Source organism: Melospiza melodia, chromosome 28, assembly GCF_035770615.1.
Source record: "Melospiza melodia melodia isolate bMelMel2 chromosome 28, bMelMel2.pri, whole genome shotgun sequence".
NCBI classification, from domain to species: domain Eukaryota; kingdom Metazoa; phylum Chordata; class Aves; order Passeriformes; family Passerellidae; genus Melospiza; species Melospiza melodia.
The window spans coordinates 7,008,752-7,036,220 of record NC_086221.1 but is presented as its reverse complement, the minus strand read 5'-3'; the positions used below and the strand labels follow the sequence as shown (position 1 = coordinate 7,036,220).

General features: G+C 52.9%; 1 protein-coding gene across 1 annotated transcript; it reads left to right on the top strand.

The window, feature by feature from the left end:
* The first annotated feature begins 1,544 nt into the window (after positions 1-1,544).
* On the top strand, positions 1,545-21,300 carry MDFI (MyoD family inhibitor). Its single transcript, XM_063177738.1, has 5 exons — positions 1,545-1,605; positions 14,778-14,873; positions 15,123-15,185; positions 19,612-19,830; positions 20,562-21,300. The coding sequence occupies exons 1-5, from the start codon at positions 1,545-1,547 to the stop codon at positions 20,816-20,818; spliced, it is 696 nt and encodes a 231-aa protein (XP_063033808.1). The 3' UTR covers positions 20,819-21,300.
* Positions 21,301-27,469: the final 6,169 nt, after the last annotated feature.

The following is a 27,469-nucleotide window of genomic DNA, read 5'->3' as shown; positions in this document are numbered from 1 at the left end:
AAAATCCCTGTAAAACCTTTCCCTGCATGGCACAGCTGGGGCTGCCAGCCTGGGGAACCCTGTTCCCCACACAGCTGGGGCTGCACAGATCCTGGAGCCCCAAAATCATGATTAAGCTTCCCCACTACTCTTTAAATTTTATTTTTTTAGGCTGTCAGGCCAAGCTGTTGTTTCAGCGTGTTGGGAAAATTAATCCACAGAGGTTTATGTCCAAAAAGGAGAGAGAGGAGTCCTTTCTGGCTTTATTCAAATAAAGGGAGAGGCCATTGTTGGCCCATTTGGACTTGTGGCAGACGGTGTAAAACTATTTATTAAAGAGCCCATTTGACCATCAGCATCCTCCTCAATCTGATTTATCACAACTCCAGTGGCAGCTCTACTCTTAGAATTTCAACCTGAACTCCAGTGAGGAGCTCCCAGGGCTCTGGAACACGGAGCTGGAACTCCAGAGGGCAAAATCCAGAGGGCAGGGAGTGACCCCTGGTCTGGCACAGTGTGACAGAGTGACAGTGTGACACTGTGACACTGTGACGCCGTCACCTCCCATCCCAGCATCGCCCCAGGGAGCCAAACCTCATTTTCCAGCTGGGGAAACTGAGGCAGGGAGGGGTGGGGGAAGCAGAGGAGTTCACTGGGCACGCCAGGGAGTCAGGGAACAAAGGTCCCGCTTGGGTTTGGTGCCTGGGGGAAAGTGGACGGGCTGGAGCACACACCTGGGGGGCTCCAAATACCCACCCAAGGGGTTCAAACACCCTCCTAAGGGGTTGAAACACCCACACAAGGGGTTGAAACACCCACCCAAGGGGTTGAAACACCCTCCTAAGGGGTCGAAACACCCACCCAAGAGGTTGAAACGCCCTCCTAAGGGGCTCAAACACCCACACAAGGGAGTCCAACACCGACCTGGGGGTCCAAATATCCACCCAAGGGGGTCCAAACACCCACCTGGAAGGTACCAACACCTACTCAGGCCTTCAACACCCACCCAAGGGGATCCAAATGTCCACCCAAGGCTTTGACACCCACCTGGGGCTCCTAACACCCACCCAAGGGGCTCCACCACCCACCCAAGGGTCCAGACCCGGCTCAGCGCTGCTCTCCCCCCGCAGTTTCCCTCAGCCCCAGCCGAGGGCTCAGCCCAGCTGTGCAATCCCAAACCCGAGGCCGGCCCAGGAGCCTCCTCCGCCTCTCCCCGCTCCCGGCTCCGCTCCAGCCTCCGGCAGCAGCTCCGGGAGCGCGGCTTGGCCGCGGGTCCGCGCTCCCAACCTCATTATTTTTTTTTTTTTTTTTTTAATTTAATTCGATTTTTTTTCTGTCTCTTTTTTTTTTTTTTTTTTTTTTTTTTTAAATTTTATTTTTGGAAGGGGCCGGCGCGGACAAAGCCCCGGAGCGGAGCCCAGCCCAGCGGCGGGGCCGGGGGATGCGGGGCGGGCGCGGGGGCGGGCGCGGAGCCCCGCGGGGCCCCAGGTGAGCGGCACCGAGCACCGGCACCGCACCGGGACGGGCCGGGCCCCGCTCCGAGCCCCGCCGAGCCTCCCGCAGCCATGTCCCGGCCCGGCAGCCCCCGGCCCGAGCGGCCCCGAACCGAACCGGGACCGCCGCCAGGTACGGGGGACAAAGGGGGGACATGGGGGGACAAAGAGGGGCAGCGAGGCTGGAGGGGAGCGAGCGCTGTGTGCTCGCGGGAAAGGTTTGGGGATCCCGGGAAAGGTTTTGGGATTCATGGAGAAGGTTTTGGGATCCCGTGCAAAGTTTTGAGATCGCGCCGAAGGTTTTGGGGGTCATGGAGAAGGCTGTGGGATCCCGGGGAAGGTTTTGGGATCATGGAGAAGGTTTTGGGATCGTTTGCAAGGCTGTGGGATCGCAGGGAAGGTTTTGGGATTGCATGCAAGGTTTTGGATCCCGTGCAAAGTTTTGGGGTGCCAGGGAAGGCTTTGGGATCCAAGGGGACGTTTTGGGATCACAGGAAAGGCTGTGGGATGCCAGGGAAGTTTTTGAGGTCCCAGGGAAGGTTTTGGGATCACATACAAGGTTTGGGGATCACGGGGAAGGTTGTGGGATCCCAGGGAAGGTTTTGGGATCGCTTTCAAGGTTCTGGGATCCCTTGCAAAGTTTTGGGATCCCTTGCAAGGCTGTGGGATCGCAGGGAAGGTTTTGGGACTGCATGCAAGGTTTTGGATCCCAGGGAAGGCTGTGGGATCCCGAGAAAGATTTTGGAATCATGGAGAAGGTTTTGGGATCCAAGGGAAGGTTTGGGGATCCCGTGCAAAGTTTTGGGATCCCAGGGAAGGCTGTGGGATCCTAGGGAAGTTTTTGGGATTGCATGCAAGGTTTTGGGGATCCCAGGGAAGGTTTTGGGGTGCTGGGCAGGGTGTGTGCACAGTGGGGGTGTGTGCAGGGGCTCCCGGGGTGCGTTTATGGGGCACCGGCTGCAGTTTGGGGCTGTGGGGATGCACTGCTGGGCACGGGGAGCGTGCACGATTGTGAACATTTGAGTGTGTGTTTGTGCAGGGTTGTGAACATCTGAGTGTGTGTTTGTGCCCCTGGCAGTGTCTGGGTGTGAGTTCGGGTGTGTTTTTGCAGGACTGTGAACATTTGAGTGTGTGTTTTTGCAGGATTGTGAATATCTGAGCATCGGCTCATGCCCCTGGCAGTGTTTGTGCAGAATTCTGAACATCTGAATGTGTGTTTGTGCCCCTGGCAGTGTTTGGGTGTGAGTTTGGGTGTGTTTGTGTGTGATTGTGAACATCTGAATGTGTGTGTTGGTGCCCCTGGCAGTATTTGGGGCTGATTGTGAACATCTGAGTGTGTGTTTATGCACGATTGTGAGCATTTGAGTGTGTGTTTGTGCCCCTGGCAGTGTTTGTGTGTGATTGTGAACATGTGAGGCTGTGCTGGTGCCCTGGCCGTGTTTGGGTGTGAGTTTGGGTGTGATTGTGTGTGATTGTGCACATTGGAGTGTGTGTTTGTGTGTGATTGTGAACATGTGAGTGTGTGTTTGTGTGTGATTGTGAACACGTGAGTGTGTGTTTGTGTGTGATTGTGAACATCTGAGTGTGTGTTTATGCACGATTGCGAGCATTTGAGTGTGTGTTTGTGCCCCTGGCTGTGTTTGTGTGTGATTGTGAGCATGTGAGTGTGTGTTTGTGCCCCTGGCTGTGTTTGTGCGTGATTGTGAGCATGTGAGTGTGTGTTTGTGTGTGATTATGAACATGTGAGTGTGTGTTTGTGTGTGATTGTGAACACGTGAGTGTGTGTTTGTGCGTGATTGTGAGCATGTGAGTGTGTGTTTGTGCCCCTGGCTGTGTTTGTGTGTGATTGTGAGCATGTGAGTGTGTGTTTGTGTGTGATTGTGAACACGTGAGTGTGTGTTTGTGTGTGATTGTGACCATGTGAGTGTGTGTTTGTGCCCCTGGCTGTGTTTGTGCGTGATTGTGAGCATGTGAGTGTGTGTTTGTGCGTGATTGTGAGCATGTGAGTGTGTGTTTGTGTGTGATTGTGAACATGTGAGTGTGTGTTTGTGTGTGATTGTGAACACGTGAGTGTGCGTTTGTGCCCGGCCGCGTTTCCCGTGCTGCTGTGTCTGTGTGTGAGCTCAGCAGCCGCCGGCCCCGCTGGGATTTCAGTCCCAAACTCTGCCTCAGTTTCTGTCCCGGTGCCAAGCCCGGGGAGGGGGGTGTGAGTTAAACCCCCCGAGGGACGGGGGCTGCTCTGGGCACGTTACAGGGATCAGAAATGGGTGAAAATTTGGGGGAATCCTCACAGATGAGCCCCCCGAGCCCCTCTGGCCCTGCTGAGCTTCACGTGCATGAAAAACCGCATTAAAACTGTACTAAAAACTGTACTAAAAACTGCATTAAAACTGCACTAAAAACTGTATTAAAAACCCCAGGGAGGGACTAAAACCCCCTCGAGCAGGAGGCTGCAGGAGCACATGGTGGTTTGTCAAGCCAGACACAAAAGGGGCAAATCCAGCCTGGGAACAGCTCCCAAAATCCCAAAAAATTCCCAAAATTTGGTGAGCAGAGCGGGACCAGCACAGCTGGACCGGCCCCTGCTGGCTCTGGAGAATTCACCCTCCTGTTCTGTTCCCCCTGCAGCTGGAAGAGCTCTGCTCCAAACTCATCCCCGATGCAGCAGCTGCATTCCCTGGGGCTGATTTCCCTGCATTTCCTTCCTTTTCCAGGTGGGAAATGACGAGCTGGGAACGCAAGGAGATTTTTGCAAGGGGTTTGTCCCCAGCCCCAGCTCTGCTGAGCTCCTGCACCAGCAGCTGAGGGAGGGTTCAAAAAGCGGCTTCAAAATCCGTGAAATGCTTTGGTGGAAATGGTTTTGGAGCTTTTCTGCCTTTCCTGTGGCCACACCAAAGCTGTGGGTGGGTAGAGAGTGGTTCAGCTCCCAGGGGTGCTGGTGGCATCAGCAGGAGCACTGGGACCTCACTGGGGACATCAGAGAGTGCCCAGTTTGGTGTTCCCAAATTTAAGGGCCATCCATGAGTGCACAGTTCTGTTTTCCCAAATTTCAGGGGCATCCATCTGTGCCAAATTTAGTTTCCCCATCTTGGAGGGCCATCCCCGAGTGCCCAGTTTGGTGTTTCCGTGTTAGAGGAGCATCCATCAGTGCCCAGTTCAGTTTTCCCATATTTCAGGGGCATCCCTGAGTGCCCAGTTTGGTGTTCACAAATTTAATGGACATCCATCAGTGCCCAGTTCAGTGTTCCCATCTTGGAAGGGCAGCCGTCAGTGCCCAGTTTGGTCTTGAGATTTTAAGAGGCATCTGTGAGTGCCCAGTTTGTTGTTCCCAAATTTAATGGGCATCCATCTGTGCCCAGTTCAGTGTTCCCATTTTGGAGGGGCAGCCATCAGTGCCCAGTTTGGTCTTCCAGATTTTAAGAGGCATCTGTGAGTGCCCAGTTTGTTGTTCCCAAACTTAAGGGGCATCCATCAGTGCCCAGTTCAGTGTTCCCATCTTAGAGAAGCATCTGTGAGTGCCCAGTTTGGTGTGTCCCTGTTGGGGACTTCTTGTCCCTGTTGGAAGGGGCAGCCATCAGTGCCCAGTTTGGTCTTCCAGATTTTAACAGGCATCTGTGAGTGCCCAGTTTGTTGTTCCCAAATTTAAGGGGCATCCATCAGCGCCCAGTTCAGTGTTCCCGTATTTCAGGGGCATCCCTGAGTGCCCAGTTTGGTGTTCCCTGTTTAAGGCACATCCATCAGTGCCCAGTTCCATTTTCCCACGTTGAAGTGGCCTCACCTCCATCCCAAACCATCCCAAACCCCCTCCTCCTCTTCCTCAGCTCCCCCAGAGCTGAGTGTGAACTGAGCAGAGCCGGCCCAAGCTTCCCTTCATCCCACCCTGCTCCTCCTCCAGAGCCTTCATCCCACCCTGCTCCTCCTCAGGATCAGCTCTGTGCTCCCCATCCCAAACCCTGACTCTCCCTCCTCCCTCCCCGTGTGGTTTTGGGGACGAGCGTGTCCCAGGCTGTCTGTCTGTCTGTCTGTCTGTCCCTGTGACACTCAGGAGCAGAGCCCTGGTGGCTTTGGGCCAGAGCCAGCAGCTCTGTCACGCAGCTCAGAGCCTGGGAATTCTCCCTGCATTCCCTTTCCCGAGTTTTACAAACCAGCCCGGCTCATTTGGACCCTCCCTCTAGGATGGGGAACAAACGGGGAAACTGAGGCACGATGGGGGGGGGTGGCCCCGCTCAGGTCCCCAGCTGGACGTGGAGATTTTATCCCCCAAAATTTCATTCCCTGGCATCTCCAGAGATGGGCTGGGTGCCACCACAGCTCCTCCCACCCAGCAGGGACGGGGGCACAGCCTGAAATAGCCACAGGTAGTTTGGGAGAGAAGAGTCTCTCTGTCTGTCTGTCTGTCTGTCCGTCCTGGTGATTGTTTTTTTAGAGGAATCAGCAGAAAACAGGAGAAAAAACAAGAGTTTTTTGCTTGGTGAGATGATTCTTCCTTCAGGGAGGAGGAGCAGGGACAGTGGGAAGCAAGAGAGGTTCTGTCATCTTCTTCCTCCTCCTCTTCTTCCTCCTCCTCCTCTTCTTCTTCTTCCTTCTCCTCCTTCTCCTCCTCCTTCTTTTCCATCTCCTCCTCCATCTCCTTCTTCCTCCTCCTCTTCCTCCTCCTCTTTCTCCTTTTTTCTCCTTCTCCTTCTCCTCCTCTTCCTCGTTCTCCATGTGAAGATGGACACAAATCCACCTCCAGAAGCAAAACCTGGGTTTGAAATGAGCAAAATTTGCTCAGTCCCACCTCCCTTTTCCCATTCCCAGAGGGGACATTTGCCACCCTCGTGTCCCCATCCATGTCCCCAATCCCTGCCTGTGTCCCAGCTGTCCCAGCTCAGGCTTTGGCACACACACATTTCCTTTGATTTCCTTAATTTTTTCTGTCTGTTCCCAAGGATTTTGCCCTGAGGTATAAGAGGAGGAGTGCCCAGCCCCAAACATGAAATATTCAGCCCCAAACACGAAATATTCGGCCCCAAACACGAAATATTCGGCCCCAAACACCAAATATTCGGCCCCAAACATGAAAAATTCGGCCCCAAACATGCAAAATTCAGCCTCAAACCTGAAATATTCAGCCCCAAACCTGAAATATTCAGCCCCAAACACGAAACTTTCAGCCCCAAATACGAAACATTCAGCCCCAAACATGAAAAATTCAGCCCCAAACAGGAAATATTCGGCCCCAAACAGGAAATATTCGGCCCCAAACAGGAAATATTCGGCCCCAAACACGAAATATTCGGCCCCAAACATAAAATATTCGGCCCCAAACACAAAACATTCGGCCCCAAACACGAAATATTCAGCCCCAAAACAGCCCTGGGCTGCCCCAAGCAGGGAATTCTCAGCAGAAATCGAGGCCACCTCACTCAGGAACCAAGAAAAAAACCATCCAAAATCAAAATAAATGGGTTTTTTCCTTGTCTCAGCACTGATTTAAATGCAGGGTTGCAGAGTTGCACACAGAGTGCAAAGAGCCCCTCCCGAAAAAAAGCCCTGAAAGCAACAAAAATGTATTTTTTTTACCCCACAGAAAGAAGTTTTTGCAACATTTCTGGTTTCTCTTTCCAAGTTTTTTTTCTTGTCAGCTCCCGAAAACGCTTCGCTGGTGTTTGTTCTTTGAGCAATGCAAAACTCACCAAGAAAAAGAAAAGAAACATGAGGAGGAAAAAAAAGAAGAAAAAGCAGATTTCTGGCTTATTTCAAAGTTTCTGGGTTTGAGCAAAACAAAGCTGGGCCTTGGGGCTGTGCTGCCCCTGCTGCTGCTCCAAATCCTGATTGAATTTCCTTGGAAAGCTCCAGCCTGGGAGCTGCAGAAACCCAAACCCTCCTCGGGCTGTTTGCTGCAGTTCTGCTGATTTTTCCCAGATTTTTCCATGCCTGGAGTTCCCCCCTCTGTGGGATGGGCACCAGGAAAGTCCCAAAATCCCTTCCCGTGCCCCCAAAATTGGAGAATTTTTGGGGACCTGTGCATGGGAGAAACCCCAACCTACAGAGAGTTCTGTGCTCCATCTCCACAGGTTTTTCTGGGGGGGGAAAATCCCATTTTCCTGCCTCAGTTTCCCCATAATTAAAGCAATTTTTAAAGGAAAATCCCTGGAGCTCAGGGAAGGTGTGCTGGGCCCTGGTTTTTCAATCTATGCTGGGATGAAAGGAGCTGGAGAAATTCAGATTATTGAGCAGCTCCCCTTCATCCCCTCCTCAATTAACTTTTATTTTTTAAAGGACTTAAATTGGGCAAGACACATTTTTTTTTCCCCTGGCAGTACCTGTGCTGGTTTAACCCCCAAGGTTACCCAATTTCCAGCCTGGCCTGGGCATTAATTACTCCCTCCATCATTTCTCCCTGCTCTGTAATTCCCAGAATCTCCCTGGATCTGATAAGGCCTCACCTCAGCTGCTTTCCAGGCTCCAGGGATAATTGCTTTTCCTTAGGGACACCCAGGATTTCCTTCTTTGATTTCCCAGATTTTCCGTTTTTTGGGGGGAGTTTTCCTGCCCCAGTTGCTCCTTAAACTTGAATTCAATCCCAGTCGTTGTTTTCCCATTGTTTTCCCCCATTCCCTGTGTGTTTGGGATGGTTTATGTTGGTTTTGGGATGGTTTCTGTTGGTTTTGGGATGGTTTCTGTTGGTTTTGGGATGGTTTCTGTTGGATTTGGGGTGAGGATTGGTGCTGGGACATGAGGAAAGGAACCTGCTCCTTCCCAGCTTTGGGAAGTTTTGTTCTCCCTGTTTTCCAGTCCAGGCTTAAAGATCCCTCCTTCCCTTGCAGCCCCACACTGGAATGGTGCCTCAACACCTATAAAATGTAAATATATTTACATTAAATTGATTTTTGCTGCATAAGGAATAATTCCTCCCAAATTGCTGCCCAGGATCCAGCCCAGCTTTGCTTCCCACCTGGAAACCCTTTGGCCTCACCTGGGCAAAGCTTTGGATAAACAGCGAAAATGAGGAATGCAGTCAAAAAACAAAGTGGTTTCTGTGAGAAGTGACTTCCTAAATGCACAAAAAGCAAAACAAAGCACAAAAAAAAAAATACCCACAAAAACCCCAAATAGCTCAGCAAGGCTGGGAGTTGTTGTTATTTGTTATTTATAGGATTTGGGTGGGAAGGGAGGGAGGGATTTTGGGGCCAGACAGGCCAGGACCAGCCAGGTCCATCCAGTCCATCCCTGCTGGAGTCTGACCTGGGTGACAAAACCCCAGTTCCAGGTTGGTGTCCCCACAAACCCCATCCCCGCAAGGTCCTCGTGGCTCCAACCAGCTCCTGCCAAACCAAATTAATGCGAGAAATGTTCCTACAAGGGGTTTCAGGAAAGACAAAACATCAATTCCCTGCAAGAAGCACCTTTGGCACTGCAGCAGTTTGGGAGGAATTATTCCTTATGCAGCAAAAATCAATTTAATGTAAATATATTTACATTTTACAGGTATTAAAGCACCATTCCAATGGGGAGCTGCAGGGGAAGGAGGAATTTTTAAGCCTGGACTGGAAAACAGGGAGAACAAAACTTCCCAAAGCTGGGAAGGAGCAGGTTCCTTTCCTCATGTCCCAGCACCAATCCTCACCCCAAAACCAACATAAACCATCCCAAAACCAACAGAAACCATCCCAAAACCAACAGAAACCATCCCAAACACACTGTGGGGACAGAGGATGGGGGAAACAATGGGAAAACAACAGGAAAAAGACCCATACTGGAATTGAATTTGAGTTTGGACCCCAAAGCACAGCTCCAGCTTTGCGTCTTCCCACACTGCAGCAATTTGGGAGGAATTATTCCTTATGCACAAAAATCAATTTAATGTAAATATATTTACATTTTGTTGGTATTAAGGCACCATTCCAGTGTGGAGCTGCAAGGGAAAGAGGAATTTTTAAGAGACAGCAAAACTTCCCAGGACACAAAGCTGGGAAGGAGCAGGTTCCTTTCCTCATCCTCAGCATGAATCCCCATCCCAAAACGAACAGAAACCATCCCAAACCAACAGAAACCATCCCAAACACGCTGTGGGGACAGAGAGTGGGGGAAAACAAAGGGAAAACAGCAGGGAAAAGACCCATACTGGAATTGAATTTGAGTTTGGACCCCAAAGCACAGCTCCAGCTTTGCGTCTTCCCACACTGCAGCAATTTGGGAGGAATTATTCCTTATGCACAAAAATCAATTTAATGTAAATATATTTACATTTTGTTGGTATTAAGGCACCATTCCAGTGGGGAGCTGCAAGGGAAAGAGGAATTTTTAAGAGACAGCAAAACTTCCCAGGACACAAAGCTGGGAAGGAGCAGGTTCCTTTCCTCATCCTCAGCATGAATCCCCATCCCAAAACGAACAGAAACCATCCCAAACCAACAGAAACCATCCCAAATCCAACAGAAACCATCCCAAACACACTGTGGGGACAGAGAGTGGGGGAAAACAAAGGGAAAACAGCAGGGAAAAGACCCGGACTGGGACTAAATTTGAGTTTGGACCCCAAAGCACAGCTCCAGCTTTGCCTCTGGGGGTCTGGGCAGCGCAGGGAGGGAGAAGGGAACCCACAGATTTTTGGGAGCTGTGGCTCCTGTTTGTGGCTCCTGCCTTTTGTTTGTCCAGCTCTTTGGGAATGCTGAGCTCAGCCCATCAGGAATTCCCACTGGGAGCACAAGGATCTTTTCCACAGAAGCTCCTGCATCCCCCAGAGGGATGTTGGAACTTGGGAATTTGCAGGAATTTTGCATTTCCAGCCATGAACTTCCATTTTTTTTTGCATCTCTCCTCTCTCCTGTCCTGTTTTCCCGGGCTCCCTGATGTCTCAGGACTCCCATGACCGATGGATTTGGACTTTGGGATCGGGGAGAATAATCAGAAAATCGGCTCCATGTGCATGTCCCGGGCTTGGCAGGAGAAATCAGCCCCACATTTATCGCTTTGCTGATCTCTGGTACCTTGGGGCAGCGCTGTGATTTATTGAAGTTATTGTTTTTGGAATGCCTCGTTACCTCTGCGCCCAAGATCCAGAGCTCTGAGCTGCTGTCCCACATCTCCCTTGTGCTGCCCATCCCAGGCTCTGAGGAGGATTTGCCCTGCCCAGGAAGGGTTTGAGGTGCAGGAATTTTGGGGGAAAGTGAGATGTCCCATCCCAAGGGCTGGCTGGCCTCAGGGTTTGGCCCAGGCTCACAATTGGGTTTAAATCTGATGGATTTGGGTCAAAGCTGGTCCTGTTCTGGGGGCAGCGGGGAGGAGGGGTCCAGGGGGGATCAGCAGGGCAGGGATTGGGGAATTTAAAGGAGAGGGAGCTGTGGGATGAGCTGTGCCAGTGATGGAAGGGTCTGCTCAGCTCCTCCTGTGCCTGCAGAGCTGCTGCCCCTGCTTGGGGGCATTGGGGAGCTGCTGCTGCGGCATTTCCCAGGGCACTGCCTCTGCATTTCCCTGGGCATTGCCTCTGCATTTCCCAGGGCATTGCCTCTGCATTTCCCAGGTTGTTCTCTCTGCATTCCCTCTGCATTTCCCTGGGCATTCCCTCTGCATTTCCCTGGGCATTGCCTCTGCATTTCCCAGAGCATTCCCAAGGCATTTCCCTGGGCATTCTCTGCACTTCCCAGGACATTCCTTGTGCCCTTCCCAGGGCATTCTCTCTGCATTTCCCTGGGCACTGCCTCTGCATTTCCCACAACATTCCCAGGGCATTTCCCAAGGCATTCCCTGTGCCCTTCCCAGGGCATTCACTCTTCATTTCCCTGAACATTCCCTCTGCATTTCCCACTCCCTCTGCCCTTCCCTGATCATTCCCTCTGCCTTTCCCTGAACATTCCCCCTGCATTTCCCATTCCCTCTCCTTTCCCCTGAACGTTCCCCCTGCATTTCCCATTCCCTCTGCCTTTCCCTGAACATTCCCCCTGCATTCCCCTGTGGATCCCAGTGGACAGGGAGCTGTGGGCTCTGTTCTGACCCCACACATTCCCACCTTCTCCCACCCCTCCCTGGGTCCTTCCCCACCCCATTCCAGGGGCGGCTGGGGCTCAGCCCCATCCCCACATCCAGCCTGTGGGATGTGAGGCTGTGTGAAGGATCAGCTCACCCAAACTTCATTCCTGGCTATTTCTGTCCCTCTCCTGGCCAGCTTGTTCCCGGGGGAGTTAATTTAATTGCCACCTTCCTCCCTGCCTGCCTGTGGTTGTGTGTGAGGCTTGTGCAGGGTAATTACAAGTGTGAAGTGGGCACAGCAGGGACGAGCCTGGGCTGCATCCCAGCTGGAGCACAGCCTGGATATCGCTGTGGATCCACCTGGCCTGTCCTTGTCCCCAGCAGGAACCAGAGCTCGGGGAGCTCTGTGGGAGCTTCAGCTGTGGCTCCACTCAGAGCTCCTCATCTCTAGCATCCTTGGAATGAGACACCTCTTGCTTTTCCCCAAAACTCCTGCACCCCCAGCCCCTTCCTGGCCAGGGCAATGATCCATTTCCTACACTCCATTGATCCATTTCCCACATGATCCATTTCCCTCATGATCCATTTCCCACATGATCCATTTCCCGCATGATCCATTTCCCACACTCCATTGATCCATTTCCCACATGATCCATTTCCCGCATGATCCATTTCCTACACTCCATTGATCCATTTCCCACATGATCCATTTCCCTCATGATCCATTTCCCACATGATCCATTTCCCACATGATCCATTTCCCTCATGATCAATTTCCCTCTTGATCCATTTCCCTCATGATTCATTTCCCACATGATCCATTTCCCACAATCCATTGATCCATTTCCCTCATGATCCGTTTCCCTGATGATCCATTTCCCACATGATCCATTTCCCTCATGATCAATTTCCCTCTTGATCCATTTCCCTCATGATCCATTTCCCACATGATCCATTTCCCACATGATCCATTTCCCACACTCCATTGATCCATTTCCTTCATGATCCATTTCCCTCATGATCCATTTCCCTCATGATCAATTTCCCTCTTGATCCATTTCCCTGATGATCCATTTCCCTGATGATCCATTTCCGTGATGATCCATTTCCCACATGATCCATTTCCCTCATGATCCATTTCCCTCATGATCAATTTCCCTCTTGATCCATTTCCCTCATGATTCATTTCCCACATGATCCATTTCCTTCATGATCCATTTCCTTCATGATCCATTTCCCACATGATCCATTTCCCTCATGATCCATTTCCCACACTCCATTGATCCATTTCACACATGATCCATTTCCCTCATGATCCGTTTCCCACCCTCATCCATCAGGATTCCACCTCTGCCTTTGGGTCAGGGCTGGGCCGTGCCAGAGGCTGGGGATGTCTCTCACCCCCACAGCCCTGGGGAGGTGACGGCCTGCCCTCCTCACCTCTCCGTTCTGCTCTGGGCTTTGCAGAGCCATGGCAATGCCTTTTCTCCCATCTGGGGCTCGCGCTCCGTTGGGATTTGGAGCCAATGCTGTCGTGCAAGATTCAGCAGGAGCTGCTGGGTTTCCCTTGGTTGAGCCCCAAAATCTCCTCGCCGGTGAGAGCTCTGTGTGAGCAGGGCTCTGTGCTGGCATGAGTTTTAATTCCCCCCCAAAAAAAACCCAACCCTGTCTCAGGAGCTCCAGGCTGGATCTGCACCCTGGGGAGGGCAGAGAGGGGAAACTGAGGCACGTGGATGATTTTGGAGGGTGTTGTGGAGCAGAGCAGCACCACCCCAGACTGGCTGCAGCATTTCCAGGCTCCTGCTGATGCTGGGGTGCAGCTGGAACCCCCCAACTTCCCTCGTTTTCTCCTTTTAATAACATTGATATTTAATTATCCCTAATTGCCCTCCTTTCCCCCTCAGCTCTGGTGTGTGGGACCCTGGTTTTAGGGAGGATCATGAACCATCCCAGGCCTCTTTCCCTCCTCCCCTGCCCTCCCTGGCTGCTTGCAGGGCTCCTGTTCCAGCCAGGGCAATTATGGCTCTGTGCTCTGCCTCCCTCTGCCCAGCCTATAATTTAGTTTTATATAAAGTGTGTTCCAGCCCCTGTTGTGCAAGACTTTGCTATTCTGAGGGATGGGCAGAGGGCAGGGGGGGCTGGGGCAGTGTGGCACAGCCCCGGGCACCCCTGGCACCCCAAATTCCCCGTGGGAATTCAGCAGCACTGAAGGTGGTCCTGCCCCCTCCTGCCTTTCTGCCAGGGGGTGTTTGGCACAGGGATTTCTCCCATGGGGATGACTCAGGGGCTGGCAGGGTTTTCCTGCCCCACGGAGGGCTCCTGCAGGGCTTGGTGCTGCCCCAGAGTGCAGAGGATGAGGGAGGTGGCGGCCAGCCCCGGCAGGGCAGACAGTGGCTCTTTCATGGGAAGGGGGATGAAAAACCCAGCGCTGGCTGCCGAGTGTAACCAGATCCCTTGGCTTTCTGGAGGAGGAATGTGAGAGCTTGGGGAGGCGTTTTGGGATGGTGCTGCAGCGGGGGGAGCAGCTGGGGGGTGGTGCAGCCCCGGTGCCCGTCCTGGGCTGCCCAAGCCCTGGGTGGCATCCCTCAGGTGGCATCCTGGCATCCCTTGGGTGCATCCTTGGGTTCGTCCCTTGGTGGCATCCCTCGGGTGGCATCCCTTGGTGGTATCCCTGGGGTTTATCCCTTAGTGGTATTCCTGGGGTTCATCCCTCGGGTTCATCCCTCGGGTTCATCCCTTGTTTTCATCCCTCAGGTTCATCCCATGGGTTCATCCTCTGGGTTCCTCTCTTGGGTTCATCCTTGGGTGCATCCCTTGGGTTTATTCTTGTGTTCATCCCTCAGGTGGCATCCCCTGGGTTCATCCCATGGGTTCATCCTCTGGGTTCCTCTCTTGGGTTCATCCCCTGGGTTCATCCCTTGGCTGGCATCCCTTTGGTTCATCCCTCAGGTTCATCCCTTGGGTTCATCCTCGGGTTCATCCCTCGGGTTCATCCCTTGGGTTCATCCCTTGGGTTTATCCTTGTGTTCATCCCTTGGGTGGCATCCATTGGGTTCCTCCCTTGGGTTCATCCCCTGGGTTCATCCCCTGGATTCATCCTTGGATGCATTCTTTGGTGGCATCCCTTGGCTGGCATCCCTTGGTGACATCCTTGTGTGCTGTGTGGCACAGGAGAGCCCAGACCTCCTGCCCCAGTCTGTGGGCAGTGTTTGGGAGTTTGTCTGACCCAGGGGCTCGGCTCTAACCCCATTTTCAGCTCTAACCCCGTTTTCAGCTCTAACCCCGTTTCCAGCTCTAACCCCGTTTTCAGCTCTAACCCCGTTTTCAGCTCTAACCCCGTTTCTCTTGCAGAGGTGCCTGAGCCCTCCCTCCCTGCCCTGAGGGGTCCCCGGTCCCCTGCCCGCCCCGCGGTTCCAAAGAAGGAGAAAACCCTGGAAGGAGACAAATCCCTGAAGAAGGAGAAAACCCTGGAAGGTGACAAACCCCCAAAGGAAAAAGCCCTGGAAGGTGACAAACCCCCAAAGGAGAAAACCCAGGAAGGTGACAAACCCCCGAAAGCCTTGGAAGGTGACAAACCCCCAAAGGAGAAAGCCCTGGAAGGTGACAAACCCTCAAAAGCCCTGGAAGGTGACAAACCCTCGAAGGAGAAAGCCCTGGAAGGTGACAAACCCCTGAAAGCCCTGGAAGGTGACAAACCCCCGGCAGTGCTGACAAAAAGCCCCCGGGCCGAGCTCTGCGGCGCTCCCGAAGCTGTGACATGTGAGTGTTGCCCTCGGGGACTCATCACAGAGCAGGGCTGAGGTGGGAACCCGGCTCCTCCCGGCTTTGTTCCTCCCCACATCAAAGCCTGAAGCGAGGCTGAGTCACCTGGAGAGGTGGAAGGGAAGGGCGGCACCTGGAGCTGCTTGGGAAGGGTTGGGGTTCTCTGGGGTGCTGTGGTGGGAAGGGGGATCAGCCTGCCTGGGAAAGGAGCATCCCCCAAAACCCCAAATGGATGGAAGCTCCCCAGTCCCTTTGCAAGGGGTGTAGAGTGGACAGAAGCTCCCCTTCCAAGGGGTGTAAAGTGATGGAAGCTCCCCAGTCCCTTTGCAAGAGGCAGAAAATGGATGGAAGCTTCCCAGGTCCCTTCCAAGGGGTGTGAACTGGATGGAGGGTCCCCAGGGGGGGGATGAGGGAGGCTGGGAATGGGGCTGCCCCTCCAGGGAGCAGGCAGGGAAGGGGAGAGGATGGGAAATGCAGGCACTGCAGGAGGAGAGCAGAGCTCAGCGAGGAGAGCAGAGCTCAGTGAGGAGAGCAGAGCTCAGGAAAGGAGAGCAGAGCTCAGTGAGGAGAGCAAAGCTCAGTGAGGAGAGCAGAGCTCAATGAGGGGAACAGAGCTCACAAGGAGAGCAGAGCTCAGTGAGGAGAGCAGAGCTCACAGGGAGAGCAGAGCTCAGTGAGGAGAGCAGAGCTCAGGAAAGGAGAGCAGAGCTCACAAGGAGAGCACAGCAGAGCTCACAAGGAGAGCACAGCAGAGCTCCCGGTTCCCGCGGCCGAGCCCTCGCGCAGCATCTGCGAGCTGGGCCGGCTGCCCACAGACATTCTGCACGCCTGAGTCACAGCTCAGCCCTGCACGGCCCCCTCCCCAGCCCAGCCCAGCCCCCCAAGGCTGGGGGGGATTGGGGCACCCTCCTCCTGGTGAGCAGCGTCACCTCTGCTGTCCCCACTGCTCTTGGGCGGTCACCATTGGTTTTTGGGGTTGTTCCCATTTTGGCACGCCCTGAGGAGCACAGTTAGGCTCTCCCATGGGATGGGGCATTCCTGTGCCAGCCTGGCTTGTGCAGGCTCAGGAGGAACCAGGCAGAAAAGGCTGGAGGGTGCAGGGTGATGTCCTTGCCCACCAGTGCCAGGATTGGCCCCTCTGAGGCTCAGCTCTCTGCTCAAATCCAGTTTTGCAGCATTTTGGGACACAGGGATTGCAGGTTTGGCATGCTGTGTGTTCAGCTTCAGGCAGGAACAGCAGACCCAGGTGGCCACAATGATCCAGGCCCTGGCAGTGGCTCAGGGACCCTGGTGATGCTGCCCTGGGACAGCCTGAGGGCATCCAGAGCATCACCTCCATGGGAAACCCAAAGTTTTGGGTTTCAGGTTACAAACATCCCGGAGGTTTTTGTTATTGAAGAGCTGTAGACAGGCAGTTTCCCCCCAAAATCCTGTTTTCCAGGCTGCTCCCCCACTCCTGCATTACAGGGGAGCTGAAGGTGCCTCTTTTAGCAGAGTTTTGTCCTCGTTTCTTAAAGGCTGTCCTAAAAACAATGGGAGCTGTTTTCCCTAACTTTGAGGGGGGATTCCTGGCTGCCTTTGGCTGCCCCTGGCCGGAGCCACAGCGTGATTTTGATTTACAAACAGTTTAATCTGAGGAATGCAGCGAAATGGGGAGCGCCAAGTGCACGCTGCTGCAGTCCCAGACAATCCAGCTGCTGTCCCAGCCTGCTGCGCTGCTGCTGCTGCTGCTGCTGGGTCCCTGCAGGCTCAGCCCCTTCCTGGCACAGCCCTGGGCACCTCGGTGCCACGCACGGGGCAGGAGAGGGCACTGGGTGAGGGCACATAATGAGCGAACCCTCCGTGAGTGTCGCGGACATCTTTTATGGAAAATCCTTCCCTTAGGATTTTTCCTTCTGAGGAGCTGAGAGGCCTCGGGAACAAAATGCAAACAATGGTTATCTGCTGCTGTGGGATGCAACAGGTGCATCTGGGATTGGTCTCATGGGGTTGTTTCTAATTAATGGCCAATCACAGTCAGCTGGCTCAGACACAGAGCCCAAGCCACAAACCTTTGTGATCATTCCTTTCTATTCTTAGTTAGCCTTCTGATGAAACCTTTCCTTCTATTCTTTTAGTATAGTTTTAATGTAAATGTATATCATAAAATAATAAATCAGCCTTCTGAAACATGGAATCAGATCCTCGTCTCTTCCGTCAACATGAGACACCTGTGAACACGGTCACACGTGAGGTTTTTAGGAAGGGCAGACAATCCCAGTTTTATCCAAGACCTGGTTTGTGTCTCCCCACTCTCTGCTCTCAGCCCACTCTTCCTGCTCACCTCTGGCTATTTTAAATTCCTTTCCCAGCGTGTTTCAAAGACCAAATTCCCACTTTAACCTCCCTGTGCAGCCCAAGCCCAGCTCAGCCTGGTCAAACGAAGTACTGGGACCATCCCCTCGTGTCTTTCACCTTCCATCTATTTTATTTTCACCTTCCGCCCACTTTATTTTCACCTTCCACCCACTTTATTTTCACCTTCCATCTGTTTTATTTTGGTGGCTGCAGGACAGGGGCCGCCTGTGCCCTGCACAGAAAGCAGCTCCTGTTCCCTGGTGCCAGGAGGTGCCTTTGCCCTCGAGCCTCTGCCCTGAATCATCCCTTGTTTACTGCCCTGGGAGAGGAAAAGCAAAGTTTGGCTGGAGCACCACCAGACAGGGTTTTATTTTATTTATTTATATTTTATATTTTATATTTTATATTTTATGTTTTATTTTTTATTTTTTATTTTTTATTTTTTATTTTTTATTTTTTATTTTTATTTTTAAATTTTATTATTTTATATTTTATATTTATTTTTATTTTTAAATTTTTTTTTTTTTTTTTTTTTTTTTTTTTTTTTTTTTTTTTTTTACTTTACTTTACTTGTGGCCTTACTGAGGAGGATGATGGCTGCTGGAACCTTGTGCTGGTTCCCAGTGCTCCCCCAGGTGAGGATGAGGAGGCAGCGCGGGCAGGAGCAAGGGCCGAGCCACCCCTCTGGCTCTGGCAGGACACAGGGCTGCAGCAGGAGAGGCTGGAGGGAGGCACAGCCACAGAAATGAGTTATTTTCCTCCTCCTGCAGAGAAGTTCAGCCAGAGGTTGCAGAGACCTCAAGGAAGTGGCCGGTTCCTGCAGGGCTGGGGAGAGGAGCAGGCTGGCTCTGCTGTGGTTCCTCAGCTCCTGTGGCTCTGCAGTGGTGCCTCAGCTCCTGTGGCTCTGCAGAGGTTCCTCATCTCTTGTGGCTCTGCTGTGGTTCCTCAGCTCCTGTGGCTCTGCTGTGGTGCCTCATCTCCTGTGGCTCTGCAGTGGTTCCTCAGCTCCTGTGGCTCTGCAATGGTGCCTCATCTCCTGTGGCTCTGGGGACACTCAGGAGCTCTTGGTGGTTTCATCCCTCCTGGCCCTGCAGGGACATCTCCTCCTTCAGGTCCTCTGAAGAGTTTCAGCCCATCTTTCATGACAAATCTGCATTTTTTGGTGTCTTTCCATCCCTTCCTCTCTCAGCAGCCTTTGTCTCCTTCCCTCCAGCCGCCTTTTCCACATCTCCTGTTCCATCTCCCTCACGGAATCACAGAATAATGAGGTTGGAAGAGATCTCTCAGATCATTGAGTCCAACCTATGCCCCAACACCTCAACCAGACACAGCACGAAGTGCCATGTCCCGTCTTTTTTTAAGCACATCCAGAGATGGTGATTCCACCACCTCCCTGGGAAGAGCATTCCAATATTTTATTATTCTTTTGATGAAAAACTTTTTCCTAATATCCAACCTGTACCTTCCCTGACGTAGCTTGAGACCGTCTGTGGTGGTGTTCACAGGGGTCCCAGGACAAGGGAAGTGATGAGAATCTTGACTCCATGTTTCAGATGTATTATTTTATTATATATATTAAAAATATTTTATTTATTATTTTTTATATATATTATATTAAAAGAATTTATTATTTTATTATATATATTATATTAAAAATTATATACTAAAACTATACTAAAAGAATAGAAGAAAGGATTCCATCAGAAGGCTTGCAAGGAATAAAAAGGAAGGAATGATAATAAAATCTTGTGATCGACCAGAGTCTGAGACAACTGGGCTGTGATTGGCCATTAATTGAAAACAACCACATGAGATTAATCAAAGATGGACCTGTTGCATTCCACAGCAGCAGATAATCATTGGTTACATTTTGTTCCTGAGGCCTCGCAGCTTCTCAGGAGAAAAAGTCCTAATGAAAGTATTCTTCATAAAATATGTCTGTGCCACCCATCCCCTTGGCCCACCCACCCTCCAGCTCACCCTGTGTCCAGCTGGTGACCAGATTCCCGTTTTTCCCCGGGGTCTGGGCACACATTTCTCCCTGTGGAGAGGGCAGGGCTGGTAACATTCTGCTTTTCCCTTCCAGGCCAGCCCCAGGTGGGGCCACCCCTGCAGTCCCCTGGTCCCTGCACGCAGCTGCTGCCCAACGGGGACGCGGGGAACGGGATCTGCCGAGCTGTGCCCAGCACACAGAAACCTCCCCGAAAGCTGCAGCCCCACCACTCCATCAACAGCCAGGGCAGCAAGAAGAGCAAGGGCAGCTCCAAGTCACCCTCCTCCCACATCCCCATTGAGGCGCAGGAAGGTACTGCTGAACCCTGAGGGCGCTTTCCAGATCTTCTCCTTGGGTTCCTCATCCCTTGGGATCTCTTGGGTGGCACCCTCTGAGTCCTGGGCCCCTCATCCCTGTGGATCTCTTGGGTGGCATCGTCCAAGCCCTGGGTTCCTCATCCCTTGGGATCTCTTGGTGGCACCCTCTGAGTCCTGGGCCCCTCATCCCTGTGGATCTCTTTGGTGGGATCTTCCAACTCTTCAGGCCCCTCATCCCTTGGGATCTCTTGGGTGGCATCGTCCTAGCCCTGGGCTCATCATGCTTTGGGATCTCTTGGTGGCACCTTCCAACTCCTTGGGCCCTCATCCCTTGAGATCTCTTGGTGGAATCCTCCAAGCCCCTCATCCCTTGGGATCTCTTGGTGGCACCCTCCAAGTCCTCAAGGTCCTCATCCCTTGGGATCTCTTGGTGGCACCCTCCAAGCCCTGGACTCATCATCTCTATGGATCTCTTGGGTGGCATCTTCCAATTCCTCAGGCCCCTCATCCCTTGGGATCTCTTGGTGGCATCCTCTGAGCTCAGCAGGACCCCAGGACCCTCCTGGCCATCTCCTGTCCTCCAAAACTGGTCTCTTGAGGGCTGGGTGTTGAGGGAGACTCACTCCTGACCCCTTTTTCCCTCCCTTCCATGAATTCCTGAGGGAGCATTTCCACCCTCAGATGCTCCCCCAGCCCGGCCTTGTCTCACCCCGCGTTCCTCCCCAGATTGCTGCGTGCACTGCATCCTCTCCTGCCTGTTCTGCGAGTTCCTGACCCTGTGCAACATCGTGCTGGACTGCGCCACGTGCGGCTCCTGCACCTCGGAGGACTCCTGCATCTGCTGCTGCTGCTGCAACTCGGGCGAGTGCGCAGACTGCGACCTGCCCTGCGACATGGACTGCGGCATCATCGACGCCTGCTGCGAGTCTGCCGACTGCCTGGAGATCTGCATGGAGTGCTGCGGGCTCTGCTTCTCCTCCTGAGGGCCCCTCTGGGCGGGGGGAGCTGTGCCAGGACCCCCCAGATCTCCCATGGTGGGTCAGGCTCCGGCGGGGCCCTCAGGAGGCCTTGCTGAGGAAGAGGAGGAAGAGGAGGAGGAGGAGAGTGGATCCCCCGCTGGAATCCTCGTCCTTGGAGCGTGTCCTGCCCGGGGAAGGCTGAGCCGAAAGGGCCACGGGAACTCTGGTGGTGCCTGGGCCTGCTCTACCTCTGCCAGCACCGGGGGACTGTGGGAGCCTCCTGCCACCTGAGCCGAGAGCAGGAGTGACTGTCACACAGAGCCAGCCCAGCACTGGGGACAGCCACCCTGCAGAGCCATCCCAGCACTGGGGACAGCCACCCTGCAGAGCCATCCCAGCACTGGGGACAGCCACTCTGCAGAGCCATCCCAGTATTGGGGACAGTCACCCTGCAGAGCCATCCCAGCACTGGGGACAGCCACCCTGCAGAGCCATCCCAGTATTGGGGACAGTCCATCCTGCAGAGCCATCCCAGTATTGGGGACAGCCACCCTGCAGAGCCATCCCAGTATTGGGGACAGTCCATCCTGCAGAGCCATCCCAGTATTGGGGACAGCCACCCTGCAGAGCCATCCCAGCATTGGGGACAGCCACTCTGCAGAGCCATCCCAGCACTGGGGACAGCCACCCTGCAGAGCCATCCCAGTATTGGGGACAGCCACCCTGCAGAGCCATCCCAGGATTGGGGACAGCCACCCTGCAGAGCCATCCCAGCACTGGGGACAGCCACCCTGCAGAGCCATCCCAGTATTGGGGACAGTCCATCCTGCAGAGCCATCCCAGTATTGGGGACAGTCACCCTGCAGAGCCATCCCAGTATTGGGGACAGTCACCCTGCAGAGCCATCCCAGGATTGGGGACAGTCACCCTGCAGAGCCACCCTGGGGCCCAGCACTGGGGACAGCCCATCCCGCAGAGCCACCCCAGCACTGGGGACAGCCATCCTGTAGAGCCACCCCAGGTTCTGGCCTTGGGGACAGCCTGTCCCACAGAGCCACCCCAGGTCCTGGCCTTGGGGACAGCCTGTCCTGCAGAGTCACCTCAGCATTGGGGAGAGACCATCCCGCAGAGCCACCCCAGCACTGGGGACAGTCCGTCCTGCAGAGCCACCCTGGGGACAGCCCGTCCTGCAGAACCACCCCAGCCTTGGGGACAGCCCATCCCAGTCATCCCAGGGCCCAGCCTTGGGGACACACAGTCCTGCAGAGCCACCCTGGGGCCTGGCCTTGGGGACACACAGTCCTGCAGAGCCACCCTGGGGCCCGGCCTTGGGGACACCCATCCTGCAGAGCCACCCTGGGGCCTGGCCTTGGGGACACCCATCCTGCAGAGCCTGACACTGGGGACAGCCCATCCCACTGCCACCACGCCAGGACAGTGCTCCAAGGGGGTTACAGGGGGTGGCACAGAGCAGGGACAGCACCAGGGCTGGGTGACCTCTGGGCACCGGGGACATGCTGGAGCCTCCAGCCCACTGTGGTGTCCCAAACTGGGGGACACGTCCTGCCAGCCCCCTGCCCTCCGTGCCCAGCCTGGCTGCCAAGTGCAATACCCACAGCCTGAGCCCTCCTGGAACAAGCTTTTCCTCTCATTGAGCTCCGTGTGTCCCCCTTGTGTCCCCCATGTGTCCCCAGTGTGTCCCAGGCATGGTGGCTCAATTGGTGCCAAATGACCCCAGCATTGCTGTCCCCATGCCACCATCCCAGGGACAGGTGGTGGCTGGGTGAGGGTGGCAGACACCCCCTGACAGGCTGGGGAGACGGGAAGGGAAGTGTCACGGTATTTTATAGATTTTTTTTTTTTGTTCCTTTTTACTGTAAATAAAAGTCTTTCTTCATTTCTGGCTGGCAGCTGGCCCAGCACGTGCTCTGCAGGGCACTCCCTGGAGACAGAGGCTCCGTGTCCCCTGTCCCTGCAGCCCATCCTGCTCCCAGCTGGCTTTGGGGACATGGGACAGGTCAGTGAAAGCCCGCAAGGGTGCTCCTGTTGGCTCCTTGTGCTGGGAAGGAAAATGCAAGAGGACTTTGTGTCCTTGGCTCCAGAGAACAGCAGGTTGAGGTCCTGGAGTGCCTTGGGCTCCACTGGGACAATCCCAGGGGTCCCCTGGGACAAACCCTGGCTCTTGTCCCACCATCCCTCGGATGTCACCTGCTTCACCAGCCCCAGAGCACGAATTACTCGAAGGAGAAAATAAATTGTGCAAATTCCTATGGAAGGGCTGGGGCTGGTGAGATTGCTGCCCTTGGAACTGGGGTGGTTTTGGCCACCCCCACCCGTGCCAGGCCATGCCACCAGGGCCAGGGACCACGACCCCACTCTGGGGTCTGGCTGCCCTTGGAAAGGCTCAGCTGGCCCAGCTCAGCTGCTGCCTGGGCTGAAGCTGAGTGAGGAGGGAAAATCACTTAAAAACCGGGGCCAAATGGGTCAGTTGGTCACAGTGACAGTGGCTGCCTGGGGATCTGGGCTCGCTGCCCTCCAGCACTGTAGCTCAGCCGGGAATCCTATTTTTAGTGGTGAGCAAGAGCCCGGCGTGGTGCAAGTGCACAGAGGAGGCACAGAGGATGGTGTGGGCAGCCTTCCTCCACCCCACACCCCGCAGGGAGGGCTGGGGGTGCTGGCTTTGGGGTGAAGCAGTGAGGGGTGGGATGCACATCCCTGCCCAGCCTGGCACAAACAGGATCAGGGCCCCATGTGGCACTGGCAGAGCTGTTCCACGGGCTCTGCTCCAAACCCTTCGCATCCTTGGCACGGAGGTTCTGGCCTTCCCCAGCCTGGCCTCGTGTCTGCTGCTAATTAGGGAGCGTGGAGCTGCCAGGGCTGCTCCCACCAGCCGCAGCCGCTTAATGGGGAACAGATTCCCCCAGTGCAGGGGGGCCCTGAGGGCTGGCTGGGTGGGGTGGGGGTCACACACACACCCTGAGCCCCCCTTCTGCTCCTCCTCAGCCCTTTAGTGCTGCTCCCAAAGGAGCAGGTCCCCATCCAGAGCGGGGATGGGATCCTGGTGTGTTTTCCTCCACGGGTGTGATGTTCATGCTTCCGCAACGGCTGCCTTGGGGAAAACGCAAATAAAAGAGCAATAATCAGCACAGGGCTGCCCAGATCTCTGCCCTCTGCAAACCCCACCTCAGAGAGTTGTTCCCACCTTGCTCCTCAGGGCTGGAGGTTGGAAGGGGCAAAGACAAATTTATTTCAGCCCCCACCCCAAACCTGAGGTGCATTCCCTGCCCTGGGCAGTGCTGGCTGCTCTGCTCACACCCCAGGAGCTCCTGGGATTCCCAGGGGTGGTTCTGGGATGTGGGAATGGTGGATCAGAGCAGGGATTGGTGACCCAGAGCAGGGAATGACGAACCAGAGCAAACTTGAAAAATTTAAACCCTGATTTAAACCTTTCCCCTGGACGCAAGTTGGCACTGGCCGTGCAGGTTGCAAAACGCTGGGCAGGGCAAGAGTTAAACCCTCCTGCCTGGGAATTAATTAACAACAGATGTGCTTGGTTTTAACTAATTATTCTCCTGCCAGCACTTGGTTTTTATGGTTTTCTCAGAGTTGGAGCACCGTGCCCACACTGTGTTGATCCTGCTGGGCTTTCCTGGGCACCCTGGGTTTCCCTGCCCACCTTCCCCAGCCTGGCTGGCCCTGAGTTTGATGTTTTAAGTGAAACGATTCAATAAAATTGGCTAAAATCCATTAAAATTCATGATTTTTAAGTCACCTAAACCAGTATTTTGGCTAAGGGTGCCCCCAGTGCTCCCTGGGGTGGGCAGTGCCCGATGCCAGCTGGGCACAGGGGTTTCCTTTTCCTGCAATCCCTGCTGGGGATTGATCATTCCTGGGACATTGGAGGGGATGGGAATGGGAATATTAATGATGGGAGCTCGTTGTTTAATTGCTGATGGGTTCCAGGGGCTGCTCAGCCCCTGGAAAAGGGACAAGGGGAGGTTTGGAAATCCTGCAGGAGCCCCTGGGATCCAAACCTGCCCTGAGCTCCCCAGACTCCTCCTGGTTTTTCCATGGATGAGCCCCACGTTTGGCTGCTGCCTCGGTGGGGAGGGCTGTCAGCAGCCTGGGCTATTTCTGTCCTCAATCACGATCAATAAAGCAGGAGAGCATTTTTATTTTCCACTCCAAATACTTTCTCCATCCTGTTTCCTCCCCGTTCACACGGCGGGGCTGGGGAGCGCTCCAGCAAGGAGGCCCAGGGAGCCTTTTCCTCCTCATCCTCCTCTTCACCCTCCTCCTCCTCCTCCTCATTCCAACCCCCACTCCTGCTCTGTGCCACCCCAAAATCCCCCCAAAATCCCTGCAATCCAAGGGGCAGCTTCAGCTGGGAGGCAGCACACGTGCGTGCGCGCACACTCACACAGAAAAGAAAACACTCCCAGAGCCAAAGCGGGGGGGGGGGGAACAAATAATAAAAATAAAATAAAATAAACCTGGGTTTTTTTGGAAGGCAGAGCAGCTCATGTAATCCCAGATTCTGGCAGGATGGGGGGACGGGGCCGAGGGGAGACGACTGCAGTCTATTAAACTTCCTTTGAGAACCTGCCAGCCTGACAGCAGCTGGAAGGAATTAACGTTTCGGGGCCACCGGCTCCTCTGCTGCTCTCAGCCCTCCCCGGCCCCAGCAGCGTCACTTTTCCCACTGCCCGTGTCCCACAGCCCCTCCTGGACCTGCCAGAAACGTGAGCATCCTCTGCATGGAAAACCCAGTGCTTCTCCAGAGCCTTCTCCAGCTTCATCAAACCCTTCTCCAGCTTTTCCTGAGCCTTTTCTACCTTTTCCAGAGCCTTTCCTGAGCCTTTCCAGAACCTGCCAGAAATGTGAGCATCCTCTGGATGGAAAACCCAGGGTTTTCCAGACATTCCAGCTTCCCCAGAGCCTTTCCAGCTTCTCCAGAGCCTTTCCCACCTTCTCCAGAGCCTTTTCCAGCTTTTCCAGAGCCCTTCTGGCTTCTCCAGAGCCTTTTCCACCTTCTCCAGAGCCTTTTCCCGCTTTCCCAGAGCCCTTCTGGCTTCTCCAGAGTCTTTTCCACCTTCTCCAGAGCCTTTTCCACCTTCTCCAGAGCCTTTTCCAGCTTTTCCAGAGCCTTTTCCAGCTTCTCCAAAGCCTTTCCATCTTTTCCAGAACCTTTTCTGCCTTTTCCTGAGCCTTTCCCAGCTTTTCCAGAACCTGCCAGAAATGTGAGCATCCTCTGGATGGAAAATCCAGGGCTTTTCCAGAGACATTCCAGCTTCTCCAGAGCCTTTTCCAGCTTTTCCAGAACCTTCCCAGCTTCTCCAAAGCCTTTCCATCTTTTCCAGAGGCTTTCCACCTTTTCCAAAGCCTTTTCCAGGGACTTTCCAGCTTTTCCTGAGCCTTTCCAGAACCTGCCAGAAACGTGAGCGTCCTCTGGACGAGAAATCCGCTGCTTTTCCAGAGCCTTTCCAGCTTTTCCAGAGCCTTTTATATGTTTTCCCGAGTTTTTCCACCTTTTCCAGAGGCTTCCCAGCTTTTCCAGAGCCTTTCCAGCTTTTCCAGAGCCTTTCCCACCTATTTCAGAGCCATTTCCACCTTCTCCAGAGCCTTTCCACCTTTTCCAAAGTATTTTCCAACTTTTCCAGAGGTTTCCCACCTTCTCCAGAGCTTTGTCCAGTTTTTCCAGAGGTTTTCCCACCTATTCCAAATGTTTCCCACCTTTTCCAGCATTTCCAAACCCTTTCCCACATTTTCCAGAGCCTTTCCACCTTTTCCAAAGCCTTTTCCACACTTTCCATCTTTTCCAGAGGCTTTTCCATCTTTTCCAGCTTTTCCAGTGATTTTTCCAGGCAGCCCCTCAGGAAGAGGAGCCTCCCAAACCCAAATAATGATTTCCTGCCCGGTTGTTTTCTTTTGGAAACCAGAGAGGGGCTGGAATTCAGGAATATCTGAGAGCTGGAGGTGCCAATGTTTGAAAGGAATTCAGGGGAATTTTTTGAGGAGAGGAAAATTCGGTGCTGGATTTAGCCCTGCATGGGTTAAACTGATTTATGGGATGAAAAAAGATATGGTAAAAAATATATATTCTATTTTTAAAAAATATTATATTTAAATATCATGTTTAAATAAAATATTAAAACATTACACCAGAATATGATATTGAAGTATCACAAATTTCAAAGCAAAATATATTTTAATGTATTTATATTTAATATTTTAATAATTTATATCTAGAATGTATTTTAATTAAAATAAAAATGGTAAGGTAAAGTAGATTCTATAAAACATTATATTGAAATATATTCTCTAAAATATATTATATAAAAAGACATAAAAATAAATATATCAAAATATATTATAGAATTATATTAAAATATAATATGATCTATAAATATATTATCATTATTAAATATGTACATGTATAATAGATTAAAAATTAAATATGTATTTACATTTATATATAGATAGGCTCATATATATATATTGCACAAATATAGATTTTTCTATATTCACCCAGTGGCATTATATATACACACATTATACACATATATATGTATTTTATATATATTTTATATATATGTTAAATATATTTTAGATATACACATACCAATATATACACATATTTTTATATATTATATATGTATATTTATAGATTTGTGT